Genomic DNA, 15,965 nt, shown 5'->3' with positions numbered 1-15,965 from the left:
AGTACAGTATAAGGGCAGTTTTATTTAATATCAAATTTTGGCAGCCTATGAAAATATTAAATTTTGTGCAGCTTGGTTCTTGAAAGGAGCTGTGAAGCAACAACAAAAAAAGCGTTAATATTCCTTTTGCCAGATTGAAGAGGAATGAGTCATCTTCGTCTGTCCAGAATTATTTTCATCTAGATTCTCTTCAGAAAAAACTTAAGGACCTTGAAGAGGAGAATGTTGTACTTAGATCAGAGGTAAAATATTCCCCTAGTATATTTTAGCTACCATAATCATTTATTTCCTTTTTGCTATGAAAACCAATGCTCATGAGTAGTTGCAATCAGGGAGTATGGGTACAGTGGAGTAACAGGGAATGACCATACCTCGGCCACCAGGGTCTTGAGGGGGGGGGTGCCAAGGCATTCCCCAAGCCCTCAGCAAGGGCACCCATTTGCCCCCTCTCGCAGCCAACCGGCGAATGAAGCGCTTGCCGGCTGGGAGCTCAAGGCACGTCCCTCTCCTCCCCAGCTGGGTCTTCAATGGGGCGAGCATCCAAATGGACCCTCTCCCAGGGCAGTGGCCACACCCTCTGCATATGACATCAGATCCAGGGGGCGTGGCCAGTACTGCGGATGGGGCCAGTCAGCCCTACAGTGTTTCCCCAGTCAGTGGTTCGTTGAATCGCTGGCTGGGAGCTCCTTTTTCTGTCTCCTTGCTAGGAGAAAGAGAAAGAAACTCCCAGTCAGCGATTCATCGAACCATTGACTGGGGAAATTCTGCAGGAGCTCACTGGCCCCATCCCTGATAATGGCCACTGCCCCTGCATCTGACATCAGATGCAGGGGGCGTGGCTTGGGACATGCGTGCACCATGCGCGTGCAATTCAAAATCAAAGGGGATGAGCCAGCAGCAGGCCTTCGTCCTCTGGCCACCAGTAAGCTCTCTATTCCCCTGGTTGTAATGTCAAAATGTTGACACTGATTGTCTGCTAATAGATGCCTTCTGTTGCTCACCCTTTCCCCCTAGTGAACGTGTGCAAATATAACTCTGCTGTAGTGGCCTGTGCTCAGATGTGTCCTACACAAACAGTCTGCCACCATGAAGTGCAGAAGGAGCATGCATGTTGGGATAATGCTGTTTGAGCTGTTAATTCATTATGTATAATTTTTTTTTTAATTGTTTGGGAATGTTTAAATCCTGTAAAATTGAAATTTTAAGGGGGTGCTTTCTAATAGCAGTACTAGAAGATTGTGAAATAGAAGTTAGATGATAGGTGAAGTGTGCTTTTCTCCCCAGTATGTATTTAGTATATTTTACTGATAAAATTAGCACTGCAAAGCTTTGGAATCCTATATGTGGTACAGAAAGCTAGAAGTACAGTTTCTCTAAACTGTATAGTCGTGGACATGATAGTATACATGTAGTGCATGGGACATGTAGTTTTATTCAATTGACATCAGAGGGCTTCTCTCCCCTCCCCCCCACCCCGGCCCCCCACCATAGTGAACATTCAGAATACGGTTGTTTCAACTCACCAGCTATTAAATCTGTACAATTGTGTGTATTCTTCAGCCGGTATAACTGTTTTATTTACCCATGATTTAAAAAAGAATAGAGTGTATACAGGCAAGATTTTGAAATCTTGCCTATATACTCTCTCTTCTTTTTAAAATACCAGTGATGACACCTACTGGTGGCAAATTGTCATTGTTCCTGTGTTTGAGGGAAACAAGGAGGACATAAATTTTTCACTGTTGTCTTGGAATTGTGGCTTGTGCTGTGGAAGAATGTTGCATTTTAAAATCAAATGGCAATTCTCAGTTCAGAAGGAGCTAGAGACAATGTTAATGTTGAACTGTTTTATATTTTGTTCAGGCCTGCCAGCTGAAGACTGAAACCATTACGTATGAAGAGAAAGAACAGCAGCTTGTTAATGACTGTGTGAAAGAGCTCAGTATGTTTTATGTATTTATTTATTTATTTATTTATGCAGTTACATCCCGCTCCTCCTCCAAGGAGTTCAGCGTGGTGTACATGGTTATTTTTATCCTCACAACAACCCTGTGAGGTAGGTTAGGCTGAGAAATACATGACTTTCCCAGAGTCACGCAGTGAGTTTCATTGTTGAATGGGGATTCAAACTCAGGTCTTCCCGGTCCTAGTCCAACACTCTAACCACTATGCTTGCTTGCTTACTTTGCAATTAGTCAGGCTAATTAGATACGAGGATTTTATGCTGGATTCTTTGGCACTTTAGAGTAATGTTGCTAGGAGTGATGTTACCAGTGTAGTGCTTTCTAGTGGTTTTAAACATATTTTATACAACTTTTCAACAATAACAAAAAGGTATTAAAGCCATTAAAACTGTTTTATTTACCTATGGCTAAAAAAAGAGGAGTGTATATAGTCAAGATTTTGACAAAGCAAAAGGTATGAGGAAATGATTCCCTGCGGTCTAAAAACCATCAGTTATCATAAGAGAATCACCACTTTGAAAGTCGACTCTTTGCTCAGTTAGCAGGGGTCAATGCAATGACAATATTTTATGCATTTAAAATTGGCCCTTTTCACATAATTCCACTTTTCTTCATTGTTACCTTGATGGAATAATGAGGAGCAGAATCTGATTATGTAAGAGAACTGGCCTACAATTAAAGTGACCTTTAATTCATATGCATTTAATGAACTTAGTTTACTCCATGTAACTTTGTAGCAATCCTTTCTTGCCAAACTGAAATGCTGGTGTTCGTTCTCGTTCTCTCTCTCTCATACACACACACACCCCTATCAGAATACTTTGCTTGCATTGATTTAGCAAGCTGTTGGTGTGCCAAGTAATGTGTTATGCCAGACTTCTAAAAATAGAAGTGAGTATTTTTTGTTTCTTTTGATTTGTTTAAGGAGATGCAAACATCCAAATTGCCAGTATCTCTGAAGAGTTAGCGAAGAAAACTGAAGATGCTGCCCGACAGCAGGAAGAAATCACTCACCTTCTCTCTCAGATAGTGGATTTGCAGAAAAAGGCAAAAGCTGTAAGAGTCAAGTAATAATAAATTTTAAAATAACTAATGTGTTCAACAATCTTCCTTGTTGCTTCTCCTTTTGATAAGCCCTTGTCATTTCAGAATCTGTTGAATATTTAGAGAGAAACCCTTGAATTTGTGTGTTGTCACGCTATTAATTTTTGGAAAAACCTTTGGAATCTCTTGTCAGTGTACAGTAGAAAATGAAGAACTTGTCCAACATCTGGGAGCAGCTAAAGATGCCCAAAGGCAGCTCACCGCAGAAGTGAGTATGGTAATTTAATAATAATTGCTTTTATTGCAGTTCGTATCAGTGGTTTTAAAATATTTTTGCCTGATTGTGTCAGGCAAATAGCATATACAAAATATACTATTAAACAGGATGTGCAATAGCATATACAACCTAAACAGGAAATGTTAAAGAGTTGTAAATAGAATTGGGTATCTTATGGCTTATATAGAATTAGGTGTGCTTAAATGTATTGATGCCGGTGGGCTTAAGAGCACCTAGCTCTCTTTAGGGTGTCATGCTCAACACTTCTTAAGGTTGTGTGTTAAATATCTGGGCTTTTTGAGGCAGTTTCCCTAGAAGAGCTACAAATGGATTTTACATGTGTCTGACTATGCAGTGTATGAAAGAATTCACTTTCCTGGAGAGCAATACTTGTCTCATTTATTAAAAAGTAAGATTCTAGCCCTTATTGCTGCATAAACAGATTGAAAATGTAGAAATTTCTCTCTCCACAGTTTGGAGAAGCAGAATAAGTGTAGCAAGATAAATAAAATATATGCACTGAATAATTTATTCAGTGCACCGAACCTCATAGAAGCCCAATCTCTTAAATGGTAATTTATTAGGACCATCAATAAAATGGATGCACACTGAAATAAATGTACATGTGGATTGTATAATTCATACACAACATTTGTTCTGTCTTTAGAAGTGGGGTTTTTTCATAGCAATGTTTGTGGCCTTTAATGGGAAATTATCCTATTCCCTTTGCATTGCACAGTTACGTGAGCTGGAAGACAAGTATGCCGAGTGCATGGAAATGCTTCATGAGGCACAGGAGGAATTGAAGAACCTTCGGAACAAGACAATGCCAAATGCCATGTCACGACGTTACCATGCATTGGGCCTTTTCCCCATGGTGAGAAGCCTTGCAAGAAACACTTTCTAGAAATCTAACTCACGAGCAGTGATACAGCTTAAAAAACTTAATTATTCCAACTGTTTTAGTAAATATACATAGACAAGTCTGGAACCTTGGTTTGAATCTTCTGTTAAATAGGAGGTGTACATGTTATCAAGTTTGTTTTTAACACGGCAATATCGGGCATACATTACAAAGTTGCAATGACTGGAAAAGTTCTGGCTTTGCAAATAAATGTTTCAAAAGCCTGCAGTTGAACTATTACAAATGTTAAACAAGTGTACAGATGTCACACATTTTAAAATCAGCTTTCCTTTAATACATCTGATTAAATAAGATCTTGCCATCAAAAGTTTATGCAGTATGATGCCTATGACTCTCTTTTCAAAATAGCTTGTAGCTGCTGTGGAGGTAGACAGATTTAATAAAAGATATTTGTTAAACTTTAATGCTTACATAATTGATTTAAGCAAAAAAAAATCTGTATTTAAATATTTTGTTCAGTAACTATAAGAGTTGTCTCCATTGGCAGGGGTGGGTAGGGAAATCCTGTTTAGGCACTGATGGCGTTACACACACACACACACACACACACACACACACACACACACTTTGTAATGAACTAATATGAATTCATTGCATAGTCTTCTGCTGGGAGGTAGTATAATACTGCCCAGCATTAGCTCCCACCACAACTTACTTCTGAAGATGACTTCTTAAATCATGCTACCTTCCCACTTTCCAAAGGTGGGGGAAGGTAGTGTGATTTAAGAAGTCATCTTCAGAAGTAAGTAATATGCATTGGAAAACAACTGGTATTCAGAGCAGGATGCCTCTGTATACCAGTTGCAGGAGAGAGGGCATGCCCTTAACTCCTGCGTGTAGGCTCCCAGTGGCATCTGGTGGGATCTGAGAGGGATCCCTGATCCAACAGGGATGTTTTTAAGTTCTAATGTTCGTTAAGTTCACAGAATGTTTGAAAAGCCATTACATAAGCTGCCTCTACAGCAGAAGGCTTTTCAGATGGTCCTTTTTCTGTTTTCTGACAAGCTCACATTAGTAAGATAGTGGCAGATGTGCTCCATCAACTTTGGTTAGTCCAAGATATTGTTTCCTGTTTTTGAAGAAGGTTTTTTTTAACAGGATTACATTGGATAATATTTTGCCCTTGAAGAAGGCTTTTTCATCTTTTTTCTTTTGTCATAAAACACTATGGGGAAGGTTCTTATGGACATTTGTAATAGTTCTTTCATATTATATATTTCTAAATATGCTGTGTCTTGAAAATTGAATTGGCTGTCAGTGGGTCTTGGAAGCTTTCATTTCTATGTCATGGTGCCTTAAATTTAGCAAGTCATTCTAACTTTACCTTTGTAAAAGGGAAATGTTAGTGCTTACCTACCATTGCTACAGTATATTGCCACAGTATTTTATAAAGTAAGTCTTTGATAGTGGGCACTATAAAAGCACTTATACAGGAGAACCTCGTTAATCACAGACCTGGGATCTGCAGTTTCACATATCCGCGGTCAGGTAATTGCCACCCAACCTCGGTATAGCTGAAAAAATTAGGCATTTAAGGGATTAATACTCATATATCCGCAGATCGGGGATGGGCGCCATTTTGAGGACTGGAGCCATTTTGTGGCTTTTTGTTTAAAAAAGAGAGAGAGAAAATTATTTTTATGGAAAAACCACTTCTTCTTTTTTAACTTCTGCCCTTGCTGGACACACAGAGCATGGTAGGGCACACACCCCCCCAATTTCCAGTCTGTTTTTCATCCTGTTTTTGCCAGCCCCTTTGCACCATTTTCATCCTTTTGGCCTGCTTCCTCAGGAACCTCACCCCCCAATTTCCATTTCCCTAATGCCCTGTTATCCACCATTTCACTATCCAACTCCCCCACACACGGAATGGAACCCCTGCAGATAATAAGATTCTCCTGCATGACTCTATTTATAATGGACTATTTTAATTATGTATGTTGTGTCTATCATTGCAAACCTCATTACTAAATTGCTGTTACTGTTTTATATTACTGTTATATTACTAAAACAGACATTTTTGATAAGAACATGCTGTGACGCTATTTAACATTGTCCCAACAGGATTCCTTAGCAGCAGAAATTGAAGGATCAATGAGAAAAGAACTGCATCTTGATGATCCTGACTCCCCTGATTTAACGTATGAGACCTTATGATATTTGGGTATTTTAAGCAGAACAATAACCATTTAACAAGAATAATATTTATTGGCTGTGCTCATAAAGTGGCATCCATTTTTCTGCAATGTCCTCTAGCATAGCAGGTTCATATTACCTGTGTGAATTACTAGCTATAGTGAGATAGGGATGTTTTGTTGTGTGGTTTGAGCTTGCATATCTGGGTACCACTAGATAATTTATAGCAAAATGATCTGAAGATACATGATGCATCAACTTTGCTAAAGTTAAGCAGGCCTGGGTCAGATTTTCCCATCTGTGCCTGGATGGGAGGCCACTTGGGAATCCTATGTTTGGTGCTTTGAGCTCCCTGAAGCAAAAGTGGGGTATAAATGTAAATAAACAAGTAAAACATTAAAGTGTTCTGTGAGAGCTACTACATATGCTTCAGCTGCCACATGGAGGTGGCTGTAAATAGCTTTGCGTTGTGTCATATTTACTGGCTGACCACACAGATTTAACATCTTTCTCCACACTACTGAAAATGGCCCCAGAATGATTTGTAGGAGATTGGTCAGTATGGAGGAAATTGACAAATCCATGTAATAAGTTACTGTATGCCAGTAGCTCATTGAGTAGTGCCAGTTTCTGTATTGAGGAATTTAAATTGGCCTTCATGTGGCAACTGTAACATGTGCTTTAGCTTGTCACGTAAAAAACTAGTGCTCTTTTTGACAGATTAGTGTTCATCTTGCCTACTATAGTAGCATTTTCTGTGCATGTTTCTCTAGTGAGTGTTTTAAACTGTTCCTCACCTGGTTTGGTTTGGTTTGGTTTTTTGAAGCAGATTTTGGCTTTGCATGTTCCCCTCACTGCACCAGGTAGAAGGCAACAAGTGCACCAGGAGATCCCACACCAGACAGATCCAACTAGAAAAAGAAGTTCTATCCTGCAGGATCGTGAAGATCCAACATTCAGTACGGGATCTTCAGGTTCAGTTGTTGCTTTCTCCCAACTGAGGGAAACGGGGCAGAGGACAAGCATGTGAGCTTGAGACCCTCTCTCTATCTTGCCCTGGGTGTCTTGATTGCCAAGTATCAAGTGAGTAGCTGACATTTAACTTATTTGCTGTATTTCTGTCAAAGCACTGAATGTGGTTCACAGTTTAAATGACTTGCAATTTAATAGACATATGATACAAAAGGGACAAGGGGTAAAGAAGAAGTTGAACACATTAAGATATCACAGTCATGTATGAGAGGATTCTGGGAGGAGAGGAACTAAGTAAGTGGTCCCAGTCAGACTGATTTTACAGCATTTCCCTTTTCTGCAGAACAATAAGTAACTTTTGACATCGTAAACAGTTTTGCTCACTGTTAATTATCGGATTGAATGGTTGATTACAAGCTTCATCTCCAAGACCATACTTCCTTTTCTGAAAGCTGTGTAAATAACTATGGTATGCTGTGTCTGTAGGAAATTTAAGCATATATCTGCTGTGAGTTTGATTTTTATGATTACCTGTGTTTTTATCAGCCATCAGAAGCGAGTATTTGACACAGTGCGGAACGTCAACCAGGTGGTAAAGCAGAGATCCCTAACGCCATCTCCAATGAATATCCCAGGATCTAACCAGTCTTCAGCAATGAACTCCGTCATTTCTAGCTGTGTCAGCACACCACGATCCAGCTTGTATGGAGGAGATATCTCTGGTATTGTGATAGACAACAAGACTAATAGCATCATCCTAGAAACTGGATCTGCTGACCCTGGGTTAGTACTGCAAAGTTCAGCTGTCTTTACTCTGGACTGAGAACAGCATCGCAGTTCTTTTCCTCCTTCCATGACTTGTGGTAGAAATGTTTTCTTAGGTTGCCAACCTGACATTATTAGACGGATCATATGTGCTGGATATGTGACATTCAGGAACCTAATTTCAGTATATTGCTGTGCACCAGCTTTCTCACATTAATCATTTTAAACATGAATCATGTTGAGGCTTCTAGCATTATTAGACAATTTCAGAAAATGTAGACCTGTATTCTTGCATAATTATATTTCACTAATCATCTCAGTAGATTTATTTGCATGTATCAATAAAATGATACATGTAAATAAATCTGATAATGAAGACGACTACATTCTGCACTGGGTGATTGCGAAGTGAAGTCTTTGACCATTACTCATATACTGACTTCATTGTAAGTTGTGATGCTCAGCATCAGCCTGAAGTGTAACAGGATGTGTGCAGTCTTCAAAGTTAAGACAGTTGGGTCTCCTGTAAAGATAAATTTTTAAAAGTTGATTTTAGCTCCTATAACTGCAGAAATCAATTTTACTTTTTTATCTTGTTGGTTTAGCCAAGTATACCACCTTTTGGTCTGGTTGCCATGTGAGATTGGAAAATAATTTTCATTAGATTTGATTGATAGGTGACTGTGGAGGAAGCAAAGTAAAATAAGCAGTTTCCACTTTGCCCTGCCCTACCATGCCTGGTTGTGTGACACAGGTCATTCTCTTTTCAAGCCAATTGTATGTCCTCCAGACATCTCTACCATGGTTTACAAAGGGGAATGGGCAGCACAGAAAGCCTGAATAGCATAGGCTGATCTTTTTAAAGGTGGTTCTTGGAGTAGAACTGCAACGGCACTAAGTCATTTAGTTTAATGTTCAATTTATGTATTTTTAAGAGTGAAAGATTACATTCTGCTGGTAAAATAATTGTCCTACTGTGCAGAGCTGGAAACTGTTTTTTCTTAGCACTTCAACTACTGACATTTTTAACCGTTGAGGGTCTCCCTATTACATGTACACAGAATATCAGTTAAAGCTAAACCTTTTAAAGTGTGTTTGCTTGTCGTTTTAGAAATGAAGAAAAGAACAAGAAACCTGGAACCCCGGGAACACCTGGCTCGAGTGACCTGGAAACAGCCCTTCGAAGGCTGTCCCTACGGAGAGAGAACTACCTGTCAGAGAGGAAGTTCTTTGAAGAAGAACAGGAAAGGAAGCTCAGAGAATTGGCAGGAAAGGGTGAATTCCATAGTGGCTCCATGACTCCAACAGAGAGTATCATGTCGTTGGGAACTCACTCCAGGTTTTCTGAGTTTACTGGATATTCAGGAATGTCCATCAGCAGTCGCTCATACCTCCCAGAGAAGCTTCAGATTGTGAAGCCCTTAGAAGGTGATAATAAGGCGCCTCGGCCTTTATTTGTTCTTCTTAGTGACTGTCTTTGGTCTCTTCTCCATCAACAGGAAGCAGGAAATCTCTGTAACACATACTCCTTTTATTTTAGAGATAGCCATCCACGTTGCTTGTTTGAACTGTTTTGAGATATTTGTTGAGTAGGCAATTCCAAGAGTCAAATTAAAGTGTGCTGTGTCACTAGCATATTTCAGTAGCATATTCATTCTAATTCAGTGAATCCCATTTAATTTCCTATCCCGTTCACATATTCATAGAGAACTATGTACACAGGAAGGGAGAGGCTATATTGTAAGTTTGGTATGGAGAAGAACAGTAGTGTTGAGTGATGATGTATTAATCTTCAAAGTGTACAAGCTGGCTTTTTCATGAAATTCTGTGCAATCTGCTTAAATACTTACTATGCTGTGTGGTGTTATTCTGGACACCATGGCAACAGTTCCAAATCACATGTATCGAAGTTCTGCTGATCTCAGATTTACTGTTACAGAATAACGCACATTTTGACACACTTCTTAATTATGTGTTGGATTACTATCATAGGATTAACGCCACAGGTAGATTTGTCCATTGCTTGTTTTCATGTTTAAGTACATAAACCATTTCAGTTTAGTAGCTACTTCAATCTGTTATGACTAATATAGGGCAAAATAAAGCGTTGTATTATTTTTCTCTCCTTTCCCCCGTCTATTTTTTAATGAGAGAGGAAAAAAACTATTTTGCATGAACATGGCATGTAGTACAAGCTCAAATGAGTTAATGAATAGTCCCCCCCCACACACACACTTTTTGTGGCTTTCTTGAAGTGCCTATATGAACTTCTTAAATCAGAAAAGGGATAGCTAACTTTTATTTGCTGGTTATTAGCATTGTAATAGGTTTCTGTCATCCATTTCATCTCTGCTTTCTCCTTCAATAAACGTTCAGTCTCCATAACCTTTTCTCTCTGTCTTGCTTGATTTTTTTTCATTTTTTCTTAATGTATTGAACCATTTCTTCCACTTCTATAGTTCATTCATGTTTCTGGCCATTTTCCAACTTTAAGAATGTTTACCATGCATTTGTTGTGAGGAACTGAATTTTTCAGATTTTATAGTTTTTAAAGGAATACTTGCTTTGGAAAATAAGTATTCCTGTATGGAAGCCAACTTGGAACAATTTTAGAGCAAATCATGCTTAACTTGTTTTGCCGTCTGACTGTAGTCCACTGTAGTTAGTGCCTTAGTTTTCAATGTGTTCACTTCTTAAAAGAAAATTTACAATAGGAAATGAAGCAAGTAGATTGCATAGTTTTCCATTGGGATCATAGATGGCTGCAACAGTTTTTATAAAATAACTGATGTCAGGTTCTTTAGGTCTGCTGTTGGTAGAAATGGGAGAAGGCTTCATTATAGATTAATATGGATAGCTTTTGTCTTGTAGTGGGCTTCCCTATAACATTTCTTGTTAACATGTTTTCTTTTCTAACTTTTATCTGCAAGAACTGTGCATAAACTTATGTAATGCCTTTATTAATTGTAGGCCAAACGTTTAGCATTTGACACAGCCACATAATTGGGGGAAAGATATCTATTAAACTATTGGGTACGATCACACATCTTTTGATGCCCACATCTAGACTCCCACTTACCACAAACTCAGATGTGGGGATATAGAAATAGTAGCTGGCATCCAGACTAGCACTGCTGGTGCAGCAGATCCGGACCTCCATATTAATGTTGCATTGTTGTGTGATGGGGGAGGAGTAATTTTTGATGCTGTCCCCTTCCCTCTGAAGCCCATTGTGCCTACTGAAAATATGTCCCTGAGGGCTACATGGCCCTCATGGCCCTGAGGGGACTTTTTCAGGAGGTTCAGTGGGCTTCAGAGGGAAGCTAATTGATAATCATGCCTCACATGAAGGCACAGTTAGTCTGACTGTCTAGCACTGCTGCAACAGCATAGTGCTAGCCTAATGTCGGCCACTGTTTCTGTGTGTTCTATATGTTTTCTATTCAAGTCAATGTTCAGGTGGCCCTTGTTGTTCATGGGGGTTCCATTCTCGCCAATAGGGGTGAATACAGAAACCATGAATAATGAAACCTTGAGTCAATGAGAATTGGGGGTTAAGTTCCTAATAAAGTGGGGTCGAGGGGGACAGAAGTAAGAGAAGAAAAGGACAGTTCCTTATACTCCAGGTCTCGAGCAATGCCCCCCAAAATGGTTGAATATTCAACTTTTTTTTTTTTTTAAAGAGCCATAAAATGACTCTCTGCTGAAAAATGGTGGCTGGAAAGGACATTGGAAGTCATTTCCAGCCACTCAAAATGACAGATGGGCAAATTTTGCCTTTTTTTCTCTGAGCAAATAATGAAACTGGGTCTCTAAGACCCAATCAAAAATACACAAAATTGTGGATATGGAGTCTGCAGATAATGAGGGCCACCTGTGCAGACTCTCGCTGTATCAGAAACCATTTAGGCCAAACATTTGAATATAAACTGTTTACATGAACTCTCAAGGCTCTATTTAGATGTGAGCTGGGATCAGTTAAACATATACATAGGAACACAGGAAGCTGCCATAACTGAGTCAGACCATTGGTCTATCTAGCTCAGTATTGTCTTCACAGACTGGCAGCGACTTCTCCAAGGTTGCAGGCAGGAATTTCTCTCAGCCCTATCTTGGAGAAGCCAGGGAGGGAACTTTGAAACCTTATGCTCTTCCCAGAGCGGCTCTATCCCCTGAGGGGAATATCTTCCAGTGCTCACACTTCAAGTCTCCCTTTCATATGCAACCAGGGCAGACCCTGCTTAGCTAAGGGGACAAGTCATGCTTGCTACCACAAGACCAGCTCTCCTCTCAGGTTTGTAAAATAAGTTTTTTAAAAAACATATATATTGCAAAGGGAATATGGAAAAATAGATAATGTTGCAAGTGAATGCCTTAACTTCAGTCTTGGTTATTCAGGGATCCATAGCTATTAGCACTCTTCCTGATTATTCTACTGATGCTTTACTAGCAGTGCTGAAGAAAATGCCATTAGCGCAGGGCTTCTCAACGTGTGGGTCCCCAGATGTTATTGGGCTTCAACTCCCATAATCCCCAGCCCCAGCGGCCTTGAATTATGGGAGCTGAAGTCCAATTACATCTGGGGACCCACACGTTGAGAATCCCTGCATTAGCGCATCACAAGCATGTAGAGACTGTCAAGTATTGGAACATGAATTGACCAAAAAGTGTTTCGGTCAATTCACAAATCCTATATTGAGTTTGTCTCCAAAAAGTTGGACTTCCTTAATCTCCTGCTTGTGGACTTCCTCACTAAGTGGCCACTATGGTAACATCTAGCTGGACTAGATAGACATTTGGTCTGTCAGGGCTGCTCTTAAGTATCCATGTTACTCTGACACAGGTGATTAGCTCAGTGGATAGACAAATTGGCACCTGTTGTTTTCCAGCATCCTCTTATTTGATCCATTGCTGTTCCTCATTAATAAAACCAACCGTATCAGGAGGAATGCAAATATATTTTTTCTGTATCAGTCTGTTATTCTATACTTCTCTTCTCTCACCCAACTTTAAAATTAGATGACATTTCCAGAAGAATGGGTTTAGGATAGGATTTGTGACGAAACATTTTAAGAGCTCTTCATCTCCTTCCCCCTTTCCTTGCAGTTGTCTTGTGACAACTGTCAGTGACAATTGCTGCTGACTGTGTGAAGGGCTATAAGCATCAGAATAAGGTGGCCTCCTTTGACAGAACTGGCAGCCTAGGCCTAATCCTGTGTTTTGTTCTGCTGTGCAGCAGAACATAGGACCAGGTTGTTAATGTGGCAGAATGTGAATATGATTGCCCAGGCATCTTACTTGGGTTGATTAATTAATACTTCTGTATTCGTGTTGGAGTTTCAAGAGTATATTGGAAGTATATGATTTGTCTCTTGGGTGTTTGCAGGTTCAATTTTTTATATTGGGCTATCCCCCCCACACCCTTAATCTCTGACAGCTGCGCCTTCAGTTCCTGCTGGTAGCTCTAGTTTCTTGATCTCATCTGTAGTTTTACTTTGCATTCTGCAGCAATATATATGTATTCAGGAGCATAAGTTTAAAAGCTATGGCTTTTGGTATCTGTTGCTGCCTCCCTCTCTTTATTTTTTGTTTTTTTCTGTATCCAACAAGGCATTTATTTTTCATATACGATGGAGAGACTGTCACAGTGCTTATGAGTAGGGTTATCCCCACTTGTTCATTCACCTCTGGTGACTTGTTTAGCAAATTCTTTAGCAAATGAGAGTGTAGTTTGTTTCTCTAATTCTTTTTTTAATATTATGCATCAAGTTCACTGTCCGAAGATGGTATGCTGTCTCATTTTAATTTTAGGTATGTTTTTCTTGCATTTTGTAAAAAAAAATCATTATGGGGCCGGGGATGAGCTTCAAGCATAACCAAATTGAATGCTTGACCTTTTTAAAAGTTTGAATGGCACTTATCCATGCCGTATCTCAATCTGCTTTTGAAATTCCTAGAAACGTGCAAATGTTCCCTTGAGCATGCAGAATTCACCAATGATTCTTGAATCTAGGCCATACATAGAAATTCTTATTCTGGACAATTACTACACAATAATATAATTTCTTCCTTGCAAATGTAAATCATTGAATGTCTCTGAAGTGCTTAGTGTTGTCCAAGCCTATGAAATTGTGTGTGTGTGATTTTATTTATGTTATTGAGTCTAAAACAGTTTTTTTCTTCTTTTATGGAAAAAATTTTGACAGAATCAATTTGGTTAAATGCAATAATAGGGATTTAATTCTTCACCTAATGGAGGTAATTGGCCATTCTAACACTTACATTCAGGATGTCACCCTCCATCAGAAACTCCAGCCTGATAGTGTAATGTGCTTATATTTGATATTTTCTATATATTCCCTCATGTTTCATGCTTTATTATAAAGTACATTTTCCTCACCAAAGTTTTTCTCATTCACAGGTGAGTCTACAGGTATAGTAGAATATAGTTTTAGTGGCTTCTGCTCAAATAGCAGTTTGCTTGACCATCTGTCATAGCTGGACAAGTAGAAGATGAAAAGATAATTTTCATGTAGTCCCACTATTCTGTATTCTGTTCTCCCTTTAGCCTCCAATAACATGTTCTAGCTTGTATTTATAGCACCCTTCTTGGTTTATTTCAGCCTTTCAGTCTTCACAAACTAGTCCAGAAATATTTGGTGTTCATATTTTCTGACTACTTGCCAACATAGGTATTAGTGTGATTTAAAATAAATAAATAAATCCATATGTCTTTTGTATTTGTTCTGTTAAAGATATGAATGACAACAAGGAATACACTACAAAGATCATTGTATCTTTCTGTTAGTCTTATGAGCATTTTTAAACTTTTTACATAAGTATCTGCCACTGTGGAATCATCATATAGAACAATTGCATCCTGGTGGTTTTTGAAATAAATTGTGAGACTTCAATAGTATTCAGGATATATTGAGACATAGATTTAATCAGCCCCAAGAGGGAAGTGAATTTCCCAAAGGTTCTTACTCTTTTGTTTTGTGTTTATTACTCTCCAAGGTTCTGCTACTTTGCACCATTGGCAGCAGCTTGCTCAGCCTCATCTGGGGGGAATCCTAGACCCACGGCCCGGGGTTGTCACTAAGGGCTTCCGAACTCTGGACCTCGATCTAGATGAAGTATACTGCCTTAATGATTTTGAAGAAGACGAGTCAGGTGACATTACATACAAGGGCCTAACTACCTCGACGCCGGTTCAGCACACAGAGACCTCAGGTGAGAGGTCCCAAGCACAAGTGACTGTTTCAGACAGCAAGAATTACTCAAGTCTCTCTCAGACTTTTCCAGAGGAGATGCAGGAACCCACGACTGACGATGATGAGGGGTCTGGTGAGGGAACCTCATTAAGTCCAGCACAGCTGCTGTGTTTGCAGGATGTTGATTACTGGGCCATTCTCACATCTCTCCAGAGCAGCATCCACATTGTCGCTTTGTGTGTAGTTTTTGCACGGTAGCACATACTAGATCTAAACCAACCCAAATTCAGAACTACCACTTCTAACAAATCATCACTGTTGCTGTACTTTAAAAAAAAAAAGTGCATGGTTCATTTTTTAACATTTGATTTGATACGAGAAGGCTGCTAAAAGAATGTGATTCATTTAGATACTGAAAGAAGAGAGAGGTTTGTGTGGTGTGTTTGCACATGTGTGCTATAGGAACTACAGTTTTCCAAATCCTTCGCTAATGTTAAGTAGGATTTGTGTTGTGTTGTTCTGTGGACCAAACTTACACATTTTGCTAAATTTTATTGTTTGGCCCTTGTGTGCTTGTTTATCCAACAGGCATAGCAGCAGTATGGAAGGAATCTGGATCAGGACCATATGTGGAAGTATTCAACTCCCCACCTCACATGGTTCTAATC

General features: G+C 39.3%; 1 protein-coding gene across 7 annotated transcripts in view; it reads left to right on the top strand.

The window, feature by feature from the left end:
• TRAK1 (trafficking kinesin protein 1) overlaps positions 1-15,965 on the top strand; it is a 114,768-nt gene that overhangs the window by 80,505 nt on the left and 18,298 nt on the right. For 4 of the 7 annotated variants that reach the window (XM_053265073.1, XM_053265070.1, XM_053265075.1 and 1 more), the window contains 9 exons: positions 134-242; positions 1,864-1,942; positions 2,890-3,020; positions 3,202-3,276; positions 4,025-4,162; positions 6,275-6,351; positions 7,865-8,101; positions 9,195-9,511; positions 15,101-15,430. In XM_053265073.1, coding sequence (XP_053121048.1) covers positions 134-242; positions 1,864-1,942; positions 2,890-3,020; positions 3,202-3,276; positions 4,025-4,162; positions 6,275-6,351; positions 7,865-8,101; positions 9,195-9,511; positions 15,101-15,430 — 1,493 coding nt within the window. The remainder of the gene's footprint in view (positions 1-133; positions 243-1,863; positions 1,943-2,889; positions 3,021-3,201; positions 3,277-4,024; positions 4,163-6,274; positions 6,352-7,864; positions 8,102-9,194; positions 9,512-15,100; positions 15,431-15,965) is intronic. The other 3 variants (XM_053265074.1, XM_053265071.1, XM_053265077.1) reach the window with 1 other exon arrangement.

This window comes from Hemicordylus capensis, chromosome 6 (genome assembly GCF_027244095.1).
Source record: "Hemicordylus capensis ecotype Gifberg chromosome 6, rHemCap1.1.pri, whole genome shotgun sequence".
Lineage (NCBI taxonomy): Eukaryota > Metazoa > Chordata > Lepidosauria > Squamata > Cordylidae > Hemicordylus > Hemicordylus capensis.
Note: the sequence above shows the minus strand (reverse complement) of the source record. Positions and strands in the feature narration are given on the sequence as shown.